Source organism: Chaetura pelagica, unplaced genomic scaffold, assembly GCF_000747805.2.
Source record: "Chaetura pelagica isolate M959 unplaced genomic scaffold, ChaPel_1.0 scaffold737, whole genome shotgun sequence".
Lineage (NCBI taxonomy): Eukaryota > Metazoa > Chordata > Aves > Apodiformes > Apodidae > Chaetura > Chaetura pelagica.
In genome coordinates this window covers 1019170-1036542 of record NW_009953813.1, presented here as the reverse complement: position 1 = coordinate 1036542, position 17373 = coordinate 1019170, and the positions used below count along the sequence as shown (strand labels likewise).

Genomic DNA, 17373 nt, shown 5'->3' with positions numbered 1-17373 from the left:
ATTTTTTCTCCTGCAGCACCATTGCTGTGCTTAAATAATCAGTTTTGAGAGAAGATGGAAAATCACCAGAAAATAGAATCCAGGTTCTGTCATTTCACCATTTTTATCCACACAAACAGCTGCACAGCAGGCAACTACTGTCTTATGTCTGATTACTCTCTATACACTCCAGTTCCCAAGATAAGCCATAAGGAGAGTACATTTCTGCAGATTTAAACCCAAAACATATCCCCACCGACTTGATTACCACAGGAGAATCCTCTGAATACTGTTACTAACCTTTGTGCCCGGTCTGTTATCTCCTCCTCCAGATCTAGCAGAAGTGCTGCCTGAGCCATCACCTTCTTGCTGCAGGGCAAGGATTTGAGGTGCAGAATAAGCAAACCAAGGCAAAACTTGCTTCCCATCTCCTCCAGCTCTTGAGTTCCCAGCTGCAGACCCTGATGAAGAGAAGCAGAAAGTCTCAATGCTGAGTGAATTTCAAAAGTGCATGGGAAGAATCAAGCTCGTTTTGCAGAAGGACAACTCTTAACATTCTTCCTTCAATTCCAAATAAGTTTGTTTTTTTTTTCATGTTTGCTACATATGGGAGTTTCCCCTACAGAATAATTTGTAAATTAACTGGCAAAACCTTGTCTACAGAAGTTGTTCTAAAGTAGCCTCTATTTGACAAACAGGGAAACAGAGGCAAACAGTTTAACTGTCTCAACCACCTTTCCAGGATAAGATATTGTAAGATTTGGACTCAGATTCCAGGAGGATCTGATTGTAAATCTACTTTTACTAATTGTTAGGACTAATTTTTTTTCTTTCTCTCTATAGAAGAGTCATCTACCTAAGCAATGGAAAAAAAAATTAAAAAAAAATAGGTCCTATGGTTGTAAATACTGGACAGCGGCAAAGATGGAAATGGAAATAGGCAGGGGAGAGAGTGGGGAAGAGATCTTTAACAAGTTATGAATTGTTTTTTAAGAAAATCAATTGTAAAGTAATTGCAAAACAACAAACAACCCTAAGGAATTTCTCAGTCTATTAAAAGCTGATCTCTCTCTAGCAGAGACAAGGAGAGACTGAGAAGCACAAACAAGGTTTGGACTATCAACATCATCTTCCAAGGGAGGACTCCTCTAAGCTGTGGGTCCTTGTTTGTAGGAACCCTGATTATGAATAATCTGTGTTTGCTTTTTCACTAATTAAAAAATAAAGATCTAGCAAAGAAGGAACACACCAAGAGCCTGCAAAGGAGTAAGTCAGTGTAATCAATGGCAGTTTTGTGCAAGCAGTGAGAGGGCTGGAGAACAACAAAGCTCAGACACTCTAAAAAGAAACTCAGAAGCTGCAAACACCCTCATTTTGGCATTTAGTGACCACATCACAGGTACTCCTTATTGCTGTCACATCAGGGGTTGAACCACTTGTTGAAGAATTGCTGCACAGGCCAATTTCAGCCCTATGTACGTTTGCCACACAGAACATCTCCTCAGCCAATCTTCTGACAAGAGCTCCAGTTCCATCTCCAAGACTGTTTCCTTAGCAACTCTCAGGGGTCCACATTCACAGTCCTGGCACTGGCCTTATATGTGGTGTGAGCCCCATGTCAGTGTGGCCTGTACTCAGCTCTCTATTTGATGTTTGTTAGTGGGTCTCTTGCAAAGCCAGTACATATTTCACTAATACATGACAGGAGGCTGAGCTCTGATCTCATGTTGAGAGTGGGTTTTTTTCTGTGTAAAGTTGTTGCATTTGTGAAGTGCTTTGGGATCCTTGGGTCTGAGCAGCTGTAGGATTGAAAGAGAATATTTAGGAGCCAAAAACATGCAGGAGGATGGAAGAAAGAAGAGATGTCTCACATAAAGTTCTGCAGCTCTCTTGGTAAGTTTTTTTTGGTATGTTTTTGTTAGAGGACTTGGACAGGGTGAAATCACCACTTCATGTCTAGCTGATCCAGCACATGCAAATATCATCTGGCATTACAAATGTCCTATCTGCTAAAAAAATACATTTTCTTATAGTAAAAATTGTGATTCTGCTTCCATTCTGAGAAAAGCATGAATGTGTATTTATGATGATGAACATGAACAACATGAAATACTACACAGCTCAAACATATACTGAATGGTCAGACAACTAGATGAGCATGGGACTTGCCCAGAAAAATATACGAACAACCTGAGAAAAAAACCTCATTGCTAGGCAGGGTCTAGGGTCTCTGGAGAACTGACTTACGCTCTCAGAACAGTCCCTTAAGTATTTTTATCACACTGTGCAAATCTCTGATATCATTTATCTTCTCTGTCCTATTCACCTCCACTGCAAGCTTTGCCAAGCAAGATCCAGGTATAATGAACTGTAGTAATAATTAATAATAGTAAGAAAACAGAGGAAGAGGGTTATGGGAACTAAGGGTCATTAACAGAAAACAATGAGTGCTTAGCAGCTCTGCATAGATTCCTAAATGTTTTATTATTTTACTTGAAAAGATTTAAGATATTTTAGTGTGGCAGAGTTACAATCAGCAGACAGAAGCAGTGACATTTCTGAGCAAAAATGTGTCATTCCCACAGCAAAAGAGTTATTACCTCAGGGGCAAAAAATACGAAGAACATCTCGCAGCTTTCCCTAGGGTGCATCTCAGGGTCTTGCTTCCAAGATCAAGGCAACATACTAAATAGTTATCAATCCAGAAGGTATGAATAGTGACTGTGCTAAAACTCAGCCTGTGGCTTTATGATACCCTGGAGCTTTATTCAGGATATGAAGCAGCCTTAAGAAACTATGAACAGAGAAATAATAATAATAAAACTACAATATACCTGAGAAGCCTCAGACAGTAATTGCTCATGCACTGAAGTTAGCTGCTGTACAATAGACCCATATTGCTTTGATACCAGACAGCTCAGGAGTAACAGCTGGAAACCTCAGCTATAGGATTACTTGTTAACATACTTTATTCACATCAAACACAGAGAGACTTATTTTTTAACTCAGACAATTCTCTCCCTCTCCTCAGTTCTCAGCAGAGGGTGGAGCTGAAGGTGCGTAGCATGACTGCCATTAAACTGAAGCTGTTGACAGAACTGACATCTCAAAGTAATGGCACTGATGTCATCTGTCAGCAATGCCAGGAGCTGATGTAGTGGTTAATAATCAGTTCCTCTTGCATTGCTGAAAGGGAAGCCTGGTCTCCACGCATTTTCCTTGTAGCTGTGCAGCACACACAGTTCTAATAATTGTAAGATTGCACTTACAGCTCAGAGTTGTGAAAATATTTTACAAGAAATGCAAGAAAGAAGAACAGTAGAAGTAGTGCACCCTGGTTTGGTTAATATGCTCATAGGAAGTGGATCTCCATGGCAGTGAACCTGTGTTGCCTCTACATAAAGTGGCAGTATATAGTCTTTTTGCCACAGCTGCACAGGAGGAAGCTGCTCCGCCTGACAGCACCTCCCCTGCAGTGTCCTACTAGTCTGGATTCTCAGTGAATTTCTCTTTCTCTCTAGAACAATGCTTTATGGCTCTATCCTCCTTTTGACACCACTATGCAAGCAGTGGAACACGGTGCAGTGTCTTCCAAGTCAGCACAGTCTAAGCAGATTCTGAAGCAGGAAATAGGATCTCTGCACCAGAAAGCTGTAGACAAGCTCATCAGTCCTAATTTGTCCAGTCTCAGAAACATGCTAACAAACTCTGAGGGTCAGCTAACATCACATAGCTTCTGCTCTCTCTTACATGAAGGTATCAGTGTGGAGCAGCAGCAGCTTGATGCACCACGCTCCACTGTGCAAGACAAATAAATCCATTGGCCCCATGGGCCTTGTCATGCAGTTTTGCAGACATCATGTTAAGGGATAACAGGTTAAATGTCTCCTGGCTATTATAGAAAATAATGGAACTGAACAACTTTTCTTAATCTCTTTTCATGTTCTCTTACTGCAACAGAAAGTTGCATGGGAGGAGATGACACTAAAAAAGAGTCCAAGTTTTGATATATTTATTTTTCATGGGAAGAAACAAATTTCAGAGGTAGGAGACACTGCCAGTCAGATGCATGAAACAGACACAGGCCATTAACTTTTAGTCTAGTTAGACCAATTAATTTCTTGCCTTCTCTGCCAGGACTGTTGTTAGCATAACAGCACGGGCAGTAGGATGCTCACTTGCACCTCTTAATTGACATTGTCACAGTAATAGGAAACTGAGGAGCAGGAAAAAAAGCTATTAATTGACTTATCATTTGGCCAGGACATTGTCAATACAAATTATCCTAAACAAAATTGATCAAAACATACTGAAAAAAACAGTTCATTCATACTCAGCAGTAATGCATCAAATAAACATCCACAATCAAATATTTCCAAGCTTTCTCAACTTGCAATGGAAAAACTTTTTTTTCATTACTCATATGCTTAAAACACTCCTGCAGCCAAAGGCAGCAACAGTTTCATAATGCAGATACTGTTGGAGAAGGTAGGTAAGTAAAAGAAGTAAGTAAAAGAAGTAAATTTACTCCAGAAGTAAAAACAGAAATTTCTTCAAAAGGGTAAGTGGAGCTACATTAAAATTAAGTTAGAAGATGTTCTTAAACATAAGCAGACAAAAGATTTCTGAGGCATCAGTTTTTCCTGTGCTCAGAGAAAAGGGATCTTTGGCATGCAGCACGGCCATTTCACTGGCCTCTCCCAGTTTTGTTGCTGTTCAGTCCTTCGGGCAACAGCATTTCCCTGCAAACTCACTTCCAGTCAATACATATACATACACACTTTCAGAATATTCTCTGCATCTTAATAGCTTTACACATGCACAATGGTTATGCCCTAAGGCTGGGTATAAATAAATTGACAGTCTGGTTTCTCACTAATTCCATCAGTGAGCTCTCCCTCAGAATACTAACAGAAACCATTTGGAGGCTCTAAAGGATAAAACAGGGAGCTGAATTAAACCTTTGGGGCCTGGTGTCTGCAGCCTTCATTTTATCTTGGGCCAGTCCTGAAAGATCTTGTCCTTTCAACCCTAGGGAATGAAAATATGCAGAATCACACTGGGGAACTGGCTATTTAGACAACTAGGACAGTAGGGAATAAGCCAGGTTTTCTCATGCTCCAGAGATCCTAAGCAGCAGGTATGGCATGCAAAAGTGATACAATGAAGGGGATAGGGATCAGAATTTGGGCCAAAATATTTTTAAGAGGATTAAGCAAGCAGAAAATGCTAAAGATGCAAGAAGAATATAGGCTAGTAGGAATTTCTAGAAAGATGAGAGGGGCTGGAGTTAGAGACAGAAGATAAAAGCATAGGAGAGATAAAAGGATGAGGAAGAAAGAGGGGTTGTTGAGGTCGATAGATGCTAGATACAGAGGAATGATAACAGGAGAAAAGCTAAGGGGAACCTCTATTCCCTTCTCACCCCTGGAGAGGTATGCCTTGAGCTGAATGTCTGTCCTCATTACAGCTGGCACTCTGGGGACACACAAGGAAGCAATGCCCAGCTTGCCTTGAATCCCCTCACAAAAGTTTTGCTGAACCCAGCCTGTGTTTTACCTAAACTGGGGCTGAGAAAACTTCTTGGGTGCAGAAACAAATAACTGGTTGTTCTTTTTACTCATTCAAATGGACTCTTTTTGTGGTTAAAGATGTGTGTATTACAGGCAACTATGTTGAAGGAATGGAATGATTGAGAAAATAAAATACCTCCTCTCCCTCTGATTTTCTGGAGAGAGGCCTGAACAACCTGTTCACAGGACAATCAGTGATTTAGCACAAACAGAAAGGTTTGTGGCCAACTTCTCCAGAAAAAAAGTTATTTCAATTTTGAATTCTCCAGGTCTAGCTGTAGAGAAGAGTTTCTTCCTCCTTTCCACTGTACTGATTTGATATGTCTGACATTACCATCCCCACCCCTCTTCCTCACTGTATTTCCATAGATGTGTTTCTGTCCTTTCCCTCCACCCTTCTCTCCCTCCCCAACTTTTTTTTATTCTCTGATCCTCCCTCAGCATCCTTTCTCCTTTTCTTAATCAGCTTCCAGGGCAAATAGAACAGGAGGCTGATTGCAATGATACACCAGGCTAGAGCTGAGCACTTTGGAGGAGCCTGCAGTGTTTCACAGTGTTTCACACTGAGCCAAGAGCATTTCAAGCTCCAACCTAAGGACTGTGGACCATTCTGGGGAAGAGAAGCCTGCCTGCACCATGCTTGGAAGTGACAGTCCAGAGGACAAGCTTCTGATAGTAGAGCTAACAAAAAAAATGGGCAGATTTGTTTTTGTTGGGTTATTTTTTGTCTTGCTTTCTTTTGTTGGTGGTGGTGGTTAGGGGGTTTGTTTGTTTGTTTTGAATTAAAAAAGGCAAACCACAAAACCTAAACACAATAACTCCTAAAGGAAAACTTAAGCTTCCTAGTAGGTAGAAAAGGAAGAGAAGCTCAGAATGGTTCAAAGTCATGTAGGGATCCTGGGGCAGTGTGAGGACAGAAAGCTACTTTACATCGGTGAGAATCAAGTACTTTATTTAAGAAAACACCTTTCTTCTCTGTTCTTCCAGTATTTGCAACAGATTAACTGATATCACCCCATCTGACAGTGCTTTGAAAATTCATCAGTAGTCCATCCATGACACTCTCTCATATGCATGCTTTTTCCTATTATCTGAACATTGTGGAACCTGGAATAAGTCACAGACAGTCTATAGCCTAAGGTATCTGAAGATCAAGTGTGAGGTGGGCCTCCAAGTATGTCTGAGAATCTGTGTCAAATGAATCAGCTCTTAAAAGCAGTCTGGGAATGCAAGAAGCTGAAATTTTGCAAGTCCTAAATTGGCAGTTTAATCCCTGGATCACTTTTCCTCCCTCTCTACTTCCACTTGAAAGTTTTCTTGTATAAATAACTTCAGTGTACAGAAAAGTGACCAAACTCTTGGCCCACCCAAGCCTTATTTTCAGCTGTGAGTTTATCCAGCTTGGTCATATTTCACCATGACAGTAACATAATTTTCTAATCCTGACTGGTGATCACTATATGCCTTGGAACAAAAGGATTTATGATACTTATAATTTTATTCTGGGTAATGTAAATGTAGATGCTATTCATAAAGTGTCTAACCTGTTTTAAAAAATCTTAATAAGGTATTTGTCTTCATAATGTTATCCACTATAGGGATCTCCAGGTTAATTATGTGTTACATAAAGAATCAATTGTTGCATCTTAATTCCATGAAATGGCCTCATATCCTTGTAATATATTACACACCACCTTGTTATTTTTCTGTGTGCCTTTCAAGTATTTAAAGTAACAATAGTGGGAACTGCCAAACTAGTTTGTATCTTAAAACTCACTGTGCTATAAACTGAGATGGAGGAAACTTTACAGCCCCTCCCTCTCATCTCTATAAAATATATGTTGTTTTTCCCATCAGTGAGGTGATGAAAATGTTTTCAAAATATTGAAAGTTGGACTAGATGATCCAACTGAAATAGTGTCTTAATAGAAGATATTCCATAATAATATAATATACTATAGTTATAGATATATAACACCACATAATTATGATTATTATTAATTATATTATTAATAATAATAACAATATTGGTCAAAATGACCCAGCAAGGTTAGTGTGCTTTTCTTCCCCATCCAAAATAAGACCCCAGGATCATGATACCTCTCAGTGTTGCACCGACACAGGGTCCAAGGCACTAAAGTAGATTCAGTGAGAAGCCAACACAGCTTGACCTAGATGGCACCCTCATTGCTCCAGCCTGATAATGCACTGCCCCACAGGATCTCCATCCCTCTGCTCCCACACCAGTGCATTATGGAGACCAGCACACCAGTGAAACTGTGTCTCAGCCTGGCAGCAATGTGATGTAGGGGAGAATCCAATGGGATGGCAAACCTGTTTCCTGCTGCACTGCCACCAAACATCCACACCCCTGCAAAGCATCTCCCCAGCACAGTACTCAGTGTTATTTCTGCACACTGCTGTGCTCTCTGCACTGTAATGCTTTATTCCTTCCCATTATAACTCAATATCTCCAGTATCCCTAATACTTTCCTCATATTGAAGCTGCTTTCCAGGCCACTAAACACATTCATGTGTTCTCTCCAGCCCCTCTTCTTCACTGCTTTGTCTCTTACAAAAGAAATTACTCATAACAAACACAGTACTCCACGGGAGGTGTTACCATTCACATCCCTAGGAATATTATAACATCCTCCAAGTCTACCTCTTTCTTCACACATGGACATCTTATTCACTTTTTTCTTTATTGTTGCTACTGCACACAGCACAGACATCTTTATCGAGCTGTCTTTACAATAGCTACTTATGTTTTCCTGAATGCTTAGAGCTAATTCAGAGTCCAACCATATATCTGAATGCTTTAAACTATTTATTCCTTCCAACATGCTTTGCCCTGCCCATGCCTATGTTTCATCTCCCATACTTGGCACCCACAATCTTTCAGCCCTCCTTCCTACTTTATAATTTGTATCAGCTGCAAACAGTAAATCTTACCAGCTTACTGTTCTTCTTTATTTCCAGTCATTAAAACTATAAATATTGACCAGCTCCAATTCAGAGTGGTAGATGGAGTCAAATTACTATCAATTTCTTTCCATCCCATGGATGCCTTCTCTATCCTACCAATTTTTCCAGTTGTTTTACTAGGTTTTAACTACACAAATAGTCCTTCTGGGTCTCACTCCTTAACTCCCAAAACTTCCTGATGCCTTTTATTGCAGGAAGTTCTCTTTTTATCAGTTCTGACTCATCTGGGACACCCAGCAATCTAATCTGCATGAAAATTAGTCTGGATTTACCCTTGAAAGTCATGGGCAAAACTTTATATACCATTTCTCCTTCATCTTCTAATCCCCATATCTCTTTTTAAAAAAAACAAACAAACAACACAGCTTATTATCAAGGCACTGTTAACACTCACAGTCATGTTTCCACATTTCTGTGTTACTCCAGTGCTTGTTCTGTTACTGGTGGTTCTCTCATCCTATGGAGTGAGTTTTTAAACATGAGGACTCATAATTAGCACCTTGTTAAACATGTTTTAGACATCTTCTATCAGTAGGCCATTTTTAATTATTTCTTTTCAATAGTTCAGATCCTCTGTTCCTTCATTTCTTACAACTCCTACAGAAACAAAACCTAGGCTTAATCTGACAGTGTGAGTTACATTAGCCAAATATAACACAGCAGACAATATGCAAGCATTGTCATAATGTATAAACCAGCCAGCATGGTCCCACAGCATTCCGGCTCTGTTCCCATCCCGGCTGCCTACCAGCACTGCCAATGTACTTGTGGCTCCAGGGCAGCACAAATAGCTCCAGAATACATCCAAATCTCAGGCTACACCACCTCTTATTATTCCAGTCCTGAGGGTCCCATATTTTCTTCCAGAGCCTTTTGATCATGCCTTGAAGCATACTTGTTTTTTCCAGATCTAAGCCTGCACTCCACAAAATCAGTCACTTCCTTTGAGACCTTCTGCCAATGGCCTCAGAGCAGAGCTTCCACCTGGTGGTGGTTCTCCTGCCCAGACCACATCACATGCCAGCTTCAGCTGTTGAATAATTATGTACATATGTTCAGAAGCGATTATCATGAGACCCCGTGTGTTGGTCTCCTTAAAAGCTTTAAATAGGTCTTCACACAGAGATCAACAGGTGAGAGGTAAGGACATAGAGTCATCTACAGCTCTGCACCTTCCTCTCCCATTTCAAATGTCCTTACTTTCACCTTTCATGCACTATATGTCCATCACCTTACACTGCTACAACTCAAGAGCTGAGACTTTTTTCCTAAATGATAAATGACTCCCCACAGGCTAATTTATTTTTTTTAATATCACAAATTCTCTTTTGTCATCTTCAGCAAATACCATCAAAGTGGCCTCCTCACCTATCATTCACTACAATCTCAGATCAGTGACAAGAAGCAGCTATGATTCTGGAATTTATTGAATTAGCACTTCTGAAATGACAAAGGAGTCATTGATTTTCCAAGCTAAAGGTACATGGGATAGCACAAAAAAATATCTATGCCCAGCTCAGCTCAGAGAGGAAAGAGACATTGCATAGAAAAGGGTTTCTTACCCCACCTGGTGACCCTTCCCCTTGAAACTGAAGGATGAGAGTACAAGCAACAAACTTGTTGGCTATTTTCTTAGAGTTTTCAGCATAATCATTCTGACACGGTACCCTTCTTGCTGCTTGCCACATTCAATAGAAAAATAGGCAGTAACAGTGAAAATCTGTCCATTTCTGTTTTTTTCTTTCTTTTGAATACTCTGTACTAGCCATCTAGAGAATGGCTCATAACACTGAGGGTAATTCAGGCAAAAGTAGTGCAGGTCCCTCTTTGATGTCTGTTCTAATTTAATACAGGTTCATAAGTGAACATGTAAAACAATAATACCATATAAAGAGTTAAAGAATACACGAGAAAGCTGGGTCAGAGGGAGATTTTACCAGATAGCCCAAGGGCAAGCCACTGATCATTTCATTAGGAGGCTGGGTTAGGAGATGAGTCCTGGGAATATGGACTCCACAGTCAGAAATCAAACATCAGGCAAGTTTTTTTTTCAGGTGAAAGAGCTGCCATCAACTGCTAAACAGGGTACACAGGGCTGTAGAATTCAAAGGCTCATTTTATTGCCAGCCCACATACCCAGTGGTACGAAGTAAACTCACAGCCACTAAGATGGCTGATAAAGATTTATACCTTAATTTAGGCTGAAAAAATCGTTATTAAAAGGAAATAAAAAATGGAGATCAGAATTGAAGCTTCTACTTTATTAGAGAGATGAACCTGTGCTGCTTGTCCATGAGGAGCTGACTAGCAGCACACGCAGATAACCTTAGACATTTGGAATTATTTACCAAGGAGTATCATTCAGATGTGGTAGTTGGATGCAAACTTTTGCAAATGATCTATAAGGCTTTTCCCCTATATAGTCCCACCAGCACAGGCTCAATTTAACATCTCCACTTACAAGTGGATTTGGAGAGAAAGAGAAAAAGAAATCAGGTCTTTGAAGACTCCAAGAAACAGACTGAAGAAAGAGACAAGATCAGAGAGACAGAGTAGGGCGAGTGGGAGGCAGCTGTTTCTAGCAAGTACGATATCTGATGTGACTCACACAAAAGCATCTTACATTCCCCCTTGTTCTGCTGTGGATATTTCCACATGAGGCTTTTCAGAGATGGAGACCAGCAAGAGGAAAATGCATAGCAGCTGATAAATGCTTCCCCTCCTAGAGTATCAGGTGAGAAGTATGCAGGGCTTGTAAAAATAAACAATTCTCTGAGTCTTTGAAAACCTACTGACTGTTTGCACCAAAGCAGGCAAACCTTTATCAGCAGAGAAGATTCTGAATCCAGATTACAGGCTTTCAGGATTTCTCATGTTGCAGCTGTACTACCTGAGCAAATTTGCATAAGAACAAGCTGCCTTTTTCTTAGGAAACCTACTCAACCTGCTGTTATGATTTTCACTGAAAATTGTAATTCTGTGTTTGTGACATTGCAATAATTTTTACTACAATCAAGTGTTTTGTCCAAAAAGAGGATTACTGCTTCAGTTTAGGGAAGTACATGGAGTTTTCAGGAACAAAGCAGCCAGTTTCCAAGCAAATGACCTTGGTAACAGAGAACAAGAGAAAAATATAAAAACAACACTACATATGATCAGATTTGCCTCTTACAAGAGGCATCTGCTGCCCTTTAAGCTCAAAAAACCTGATGCTTCCTATAGATGTTTGTACAATGGAATAGCAAGAGACATTTCTCATTTGTGCTGCTCCAGCATTCACTCAGATTGTTCCCTTGACAAGCCAGCAGTGTTTTAAAACTAAAACATTTTTACAACTAACTACAACTTTTAAAACTAAACATGAAACACATATACATAGAAAACCCACTGCATGCAGAACTCCACCCTTTTAGCAGTGTTCTGTGAGGTGCATCATTTGCACATGGAGCTGAATGTCACATCACTGGCTTAGACCCATGTCTCTGGCAGCTGCTCTGAATTCCAAAACCCAAACTGTTAAAAAAAAAAAAAAAGTCTTTGTTCTTTGTTTTGCCTTTGTTTGTTTGCTTTTTTTCAATAAGATAATTTAGCATGACTCTCCACACAACAATTTGCATGGGATTATCCACAATGCACTCCATTATGGTAATACTTCTCAACCTCTGATGAATATTAGACTGACAGTATATAAAATCTGTCAAAGGAAAAACAAATGATACAGGAAAATGATGATGAAAGATAGGACAGGAAACATTCTGCATTTGTGTAGTCAGCCAAAATTCAGTCTAAAATTGGCCTGGGAAAGAGAACAAGAGTATTGTGCACTCAGAACAGCTTTAGGGAATGTTCCCAACTCAAGCAGAAAACAATAGCTGACTGAAACATGGATGTAATCACGAAGGAATGGAAAGTACAGCAAAACAGAACTAAGAGCTGAATAGGAGACAAGGAGAGATTTTCTTCATTTCTTTCATTTCCCATCAGATTGCAATCTGAAGGGAATATTCCCTCTTGCTCATCCAAGGATGGTTCAGTTCATTGCGCTTCAACACACACATTCACTCACTCTGCCTTCCTCTCATCTCCAAGCCCTGCTCTATCTTCTTCCGGTGCAAGTAGTGATCCCTCAGTAGTGATCCTGGACAGATTTTTTGTTCAAAAGCAGCCTTCCCAAAACACTGAGCTGCAGGGCTATCTAAGTCACAGAATCCGAACTACTGGCTTCTCCTTCCTGCAGTCATGGATGTGTGGTTCATCAGGGGGGTTCATCAGGGAAACAAAGACTCCATAACTTTTTCTAGCATTGACCTCACATTTTCCCATAATAAAAAGGCACAGGAAAACAGTATCAAATGTAAGTCTCCCCTCCAGCCAATTCCACACAGTGTTTTCCTAGTAATTCAAGTAATCAGATATATCACCCCTCAAATCCCTAATGAAGGGATAAGTCTGTTTTGGTATCCAGGGGACTTTTCTGCAAAGCCTTCAGACAACAAAGTGCAAAGGATGCCATGGGGAAACAAGGCACAGGGCTGGTAGAGTGCAGGGTGGATAGAGAGAAGCAGTATTTTCCACCTAGGTCTTTCCATTAGCTCTCTTGAAGCTAAGTCACACACACACAAAAATAATAAATTAACAAAATTAGAGTTGAAGCCAAATTATATTTGCTGAAGAGGAGTTATAAAGATTAGTGTGTTAATTAATCTAGACAACGATGTCAGCAAGGGCCTGACCTTTATTCCTGCCCTAGTAACAGCTTGGTCCCTGGTGACTTTTGGCTTGCATGCTAAAGCCATTTAGATACATCCCTCAATTAATTGCAGGATACCCTTTGGGAGATAGGAGAGCAGTACAGCAAGTCAGGATGCTGAATCAGAGGAGGAGTGATCTAGGCAAGGGCGTCTCATCAAGGGCATTGGCAGAGCTGGGGAGAGAGAGGCCACAATTCTCTTCACCACTCACACTTCACTCATCCCTGCTAGAAGCAAAATTGCTTGAAGTTATTAATCTGGAATCATGCCATCCTTTTTTTTTTTCTTTAAATCTGAGACTAACAAGAAATATAGATTAAGTTTCAAAAAACCTCACCCCAAAACCAAAGAAAGAGTCTGACTTGTGTTCCTGGCCTGATCTTGGAACCTGCTTCATCACTATGGATTTATACTCGGTGACCTCAGCTCTTGAATGAGCCTGGCTACCCTTCACAGGCCTGGACGGCTCACCTTGCTTAGCAGCAGTGGGTCAGGGCCTTGGCTGGAAAAGGGAGACATTTAATATTGACTCCATTTCTCTCATTGCTATCTCTGGCCTTCATTCTTTTCTCAGAAGAGGGATTCTCAATTGTCCATCTCAATACTAGATAAGGATTAGTACAAAAGTTGAAGCTTAGAGAAGAGAAATTGGTCTCTCAACCTATTACTATCTGAGCTGAACCTGCCTGCCCTTTTCACTTCAGCTCTACAGCCCTTCACACTCAGTCCTGATGTTACAGAAATCACAGACAAGAAGGGCCATGATGTTGATGGAGGCTGCACTGGCACATACTCTTCTTTCTCCCACGCTCCTAAATAAAGAGGTTACAACTTCTTAAAGGAGAGCTAGATTAAGATGAACTTCACTGCATTACATTACTCTCACTTGTCTGACACCTTTCTGTCCATAAATAACTAACAAACACATATCACCTCTCAACTGTCATATTTGAATTTGGTTAAAAAGCTTTCCAGAACAAATAAACCTTTTAACTTTAGGTGTCAAATTACTTTTTGCTAAAGCCAACAGGGTTACCTCATGTTAGAATCCAGCTACAAAAATAGATTTCTTTTCCTCTTCCCTAGCTATTGTTGGCAAACATTAGTTCTAGTGAGAGAAGCTATTTCTGGACTTTTATTGGCAAGTCTTATGTTCAAAGACTAAAGAAAGGAACTGGTTGACAGCAGAAAAAAATGTTAGACATGACTTTCAAGGAATGCCAGTTTCTGCCAAGCTTTTATTCACATTGGAAAAAAATGTGAAAAAATGGAAAAAAATATGGAAAAAAATAATATAAAAAATAATACGCAACCCAAGGGCTTTATTAACTGCTACTAGGAGAGGTCACATCTGGGAGGGTCAGCGAGAGAACAAGGCAATCTCAGACTAGCAATCAACTGCAAGCATGGTCATTGCCATAGATGCCCTTTTATACTCATTTCATTTGTGTTTCTTCTTTCACACAAGAAGATCCCCTACTCTGTAGCACAAAATTACTGCTAAATATGACTTTTCTGCCTCATGTTATCTCCTGCTTGAGGTGATGTGCGCTCATCAGACATGCTCATACATCTGTGCGTACACACACGTGATCACAAATGCACGAGAACATGCTTGTTCCATAACAAACAGCACTCATAAGTACATATTTAATATAATACCTTTATCAGAACACCAGCATGCACTTGCACACTTGAAGGTCTGAGAAAGCACGTCTTGAACTAGTTCCCACACTCACATGCATATTTCCATATTCAGTTCTAGTCTCTTCCACTAACACACTTCCAAGTGTGCATTCATAGATATTCACAGCACATGAACACCCCAGCAGTACAAACAAACACCATGTGTGTGATTCAGGAAAATACAGGCAGGTAGCTAAATAGAAACACACAGAGTTCCACATCTGTTTCTCTTGTAAGTTGTGCATTTAACACCATGCTAATAATTTATAGTAATTAGTGTTATAACAAGAAAACACAAAAATGCAGATCTTGGTCCTTTATAAGTGAATTAATTACACCCAGCAATACTTGTCACTCCCATTAAATACAAAGGGATAGCACAGAATTGTTTTTATATTTCTCAGGCTTTTGCTTCAGTGTAACGATTTATTCATCAATGAGCTAGGAAGCAACACAATAAAAATGACTAAATGTAAACATAAAAATTAAGCCCTTTTACATTGAGCCAGCTGAGCAGTACCATTACTCAGATTCTTTCAGACTCCTAACGAAAGTCAAAAATGATTGGCAAATTATTTGGGAAAAAATATACCCTCTTCTTTTTCACTTTGTGTGTGAACACAGTACACTTGTCAGCAAGCAATGGATTATGCAGGCTGTAACATATAACCGCAAACCTGTGTTATGCTTCTGTGACTCTGATAATACCCATGCTCTGCTCATCCTCCTTCACCCTGCAGTCTCTGCCATTCTGTTTCCAGACTGTAAAAACGCAACAGATCCCACCCTCAGCAGGCCCAGCTCCATCACTTATTAATTTCTGCCTGCAGTTGCCCTAAAGCCACTCCAAAACCCCTCAGTCTGGTGTCAGTCTTAAGCCAAGGAATGGAAATACAAATAATCAGCTACTGGAAACATTCAGATCCACCATGGTTGACCATTTCCTCCCCTTTTGTTCTGTCCAACTCTGCAGCCTCTCTTCTGCATCCGAAACTCACTAAGAAGTGTGTGCAATCAGTAAAGTTAGTATCTTAATTCAGTCCCTTCAGGTTCGCTTACCAGGTCTATCACAGTCCATTCACAGTGGCAAGATATTCACTCACAGGCAAACAGTAAGCTTGCAGATGCAGGTCACATGCAGGTTATATGTGGAATTATCCTCTTCACGTGCACTACTCCTGACTTTCCCTCCAAATGGAAAGCAAATTCTATACAATTTTATAGACTGGGTTCTTTATAGATACCCAGCAATTTTGTGCTGTTTCACACAAAAGTTCCATGTGCCACAAAGGAGAGATCTTAAGGCTTTGGATTTTTATTTTTTCCCTTTTCCTTTTAAATGTAAGCACATATATATAAATGAGATGTATTTTGGGATTATGTCAAGCGTCTGCAGCAGTGACACAGAAAACATTTCTAGCTGTGATGGAAGCATTCTTGCTGTCTCAATGAGAAGGCCTTCAATTACTGATTCTGCTTTTTTAGGAGCTCTTTAAGGTTTAGATGCTGGATGAGGAGTTATGAGATCTCACATTTAATTCAGTGTCATAGCTTTACACTCTCAAGTGAAATTGGTGGAACTGACTGGAAAGAGCAGGATACTTAATGGAGCAACTTGGAGATTGAGGTATCTGCTATTCAATGTTCATGAAATAAGCCCTTCATCAAAATTTTACCATCCTTTATTTCAACGACAGGATCTTCACCAATGCCAGCCCGACCTTAAATGGCATCTGGACTCTACTTATATTTTCTGAGCAGGCCTATAAGAGACACATGTTTCTTGTTCTTGGGATGTATGAACAGAAAAAAAGCCAAATCTATACCACAATTAATTTTATATTTCTTCAGGCTGTCTTACTTTTTTAAGTACCCTTTTGGGGGTACTTAAACGGGATCTGACTCCACAGATCCATTTGAAATGGTCTTGCTTTGTCCTTTCCTCCACCACAAAAAGCCTTTTTCTACAATGCAGCAGGTGACATCAGCTTAAAGAAACAGTACTGACAGCCAGTGCCTGGCCTACTTTGCTTTCCACCACGTCAGCGCTCCTCATGTCAATAAGGTGTCATTGAGCTGGGCTGCACAGTGTGAGGAGGTTACTCTACCCTTCTGCTCTATTCTCAGCTTGAAGAAGTGATGGGATAGGACTTCAGAAGGCACCACACATGGTTACTCACAAGACAGAAACACATGGACAACGAGCCGGTGTTGAGAGAGCGCTGTCCTTCAGCACCCTCCGCTGCAATCCTGTACCCCACACTTCACACCTCCATTCCAATTACTTACAAATTAAAAGGAACTGAAAGACAGATTTTCCCCCCTAGCTTTGCATTTACCAAAAGGTCACCAAGGAAGTGTGAATTTTTTCCTCTGAGCAGAGATATCTGAAGCTA

At 40.2% G+C, this 17373-nt stretch overlaps 1 protein-coding gene across 1 annotated transcript in view; it reads right to left on the bottom strand.

Annotated features, from left to right (window-relative positions):
* The window catches only part of AGBL1 (ATP/GTP binding protein-like 1), a 276400-nt gene that overhangs the window by 84217 nt on the left and 174810 nt on the right, over positions 1–17373 (bottom strand). The window contains exon 22 of the mRNA XM_010001309.1: positions 280–440. Coding sequence (XP_009999611.1) covers positions 280–440 — 161 coding nt within the window. The remainder of the gene's footprint in view (positions 1–279; positions 441–17373) is intronic.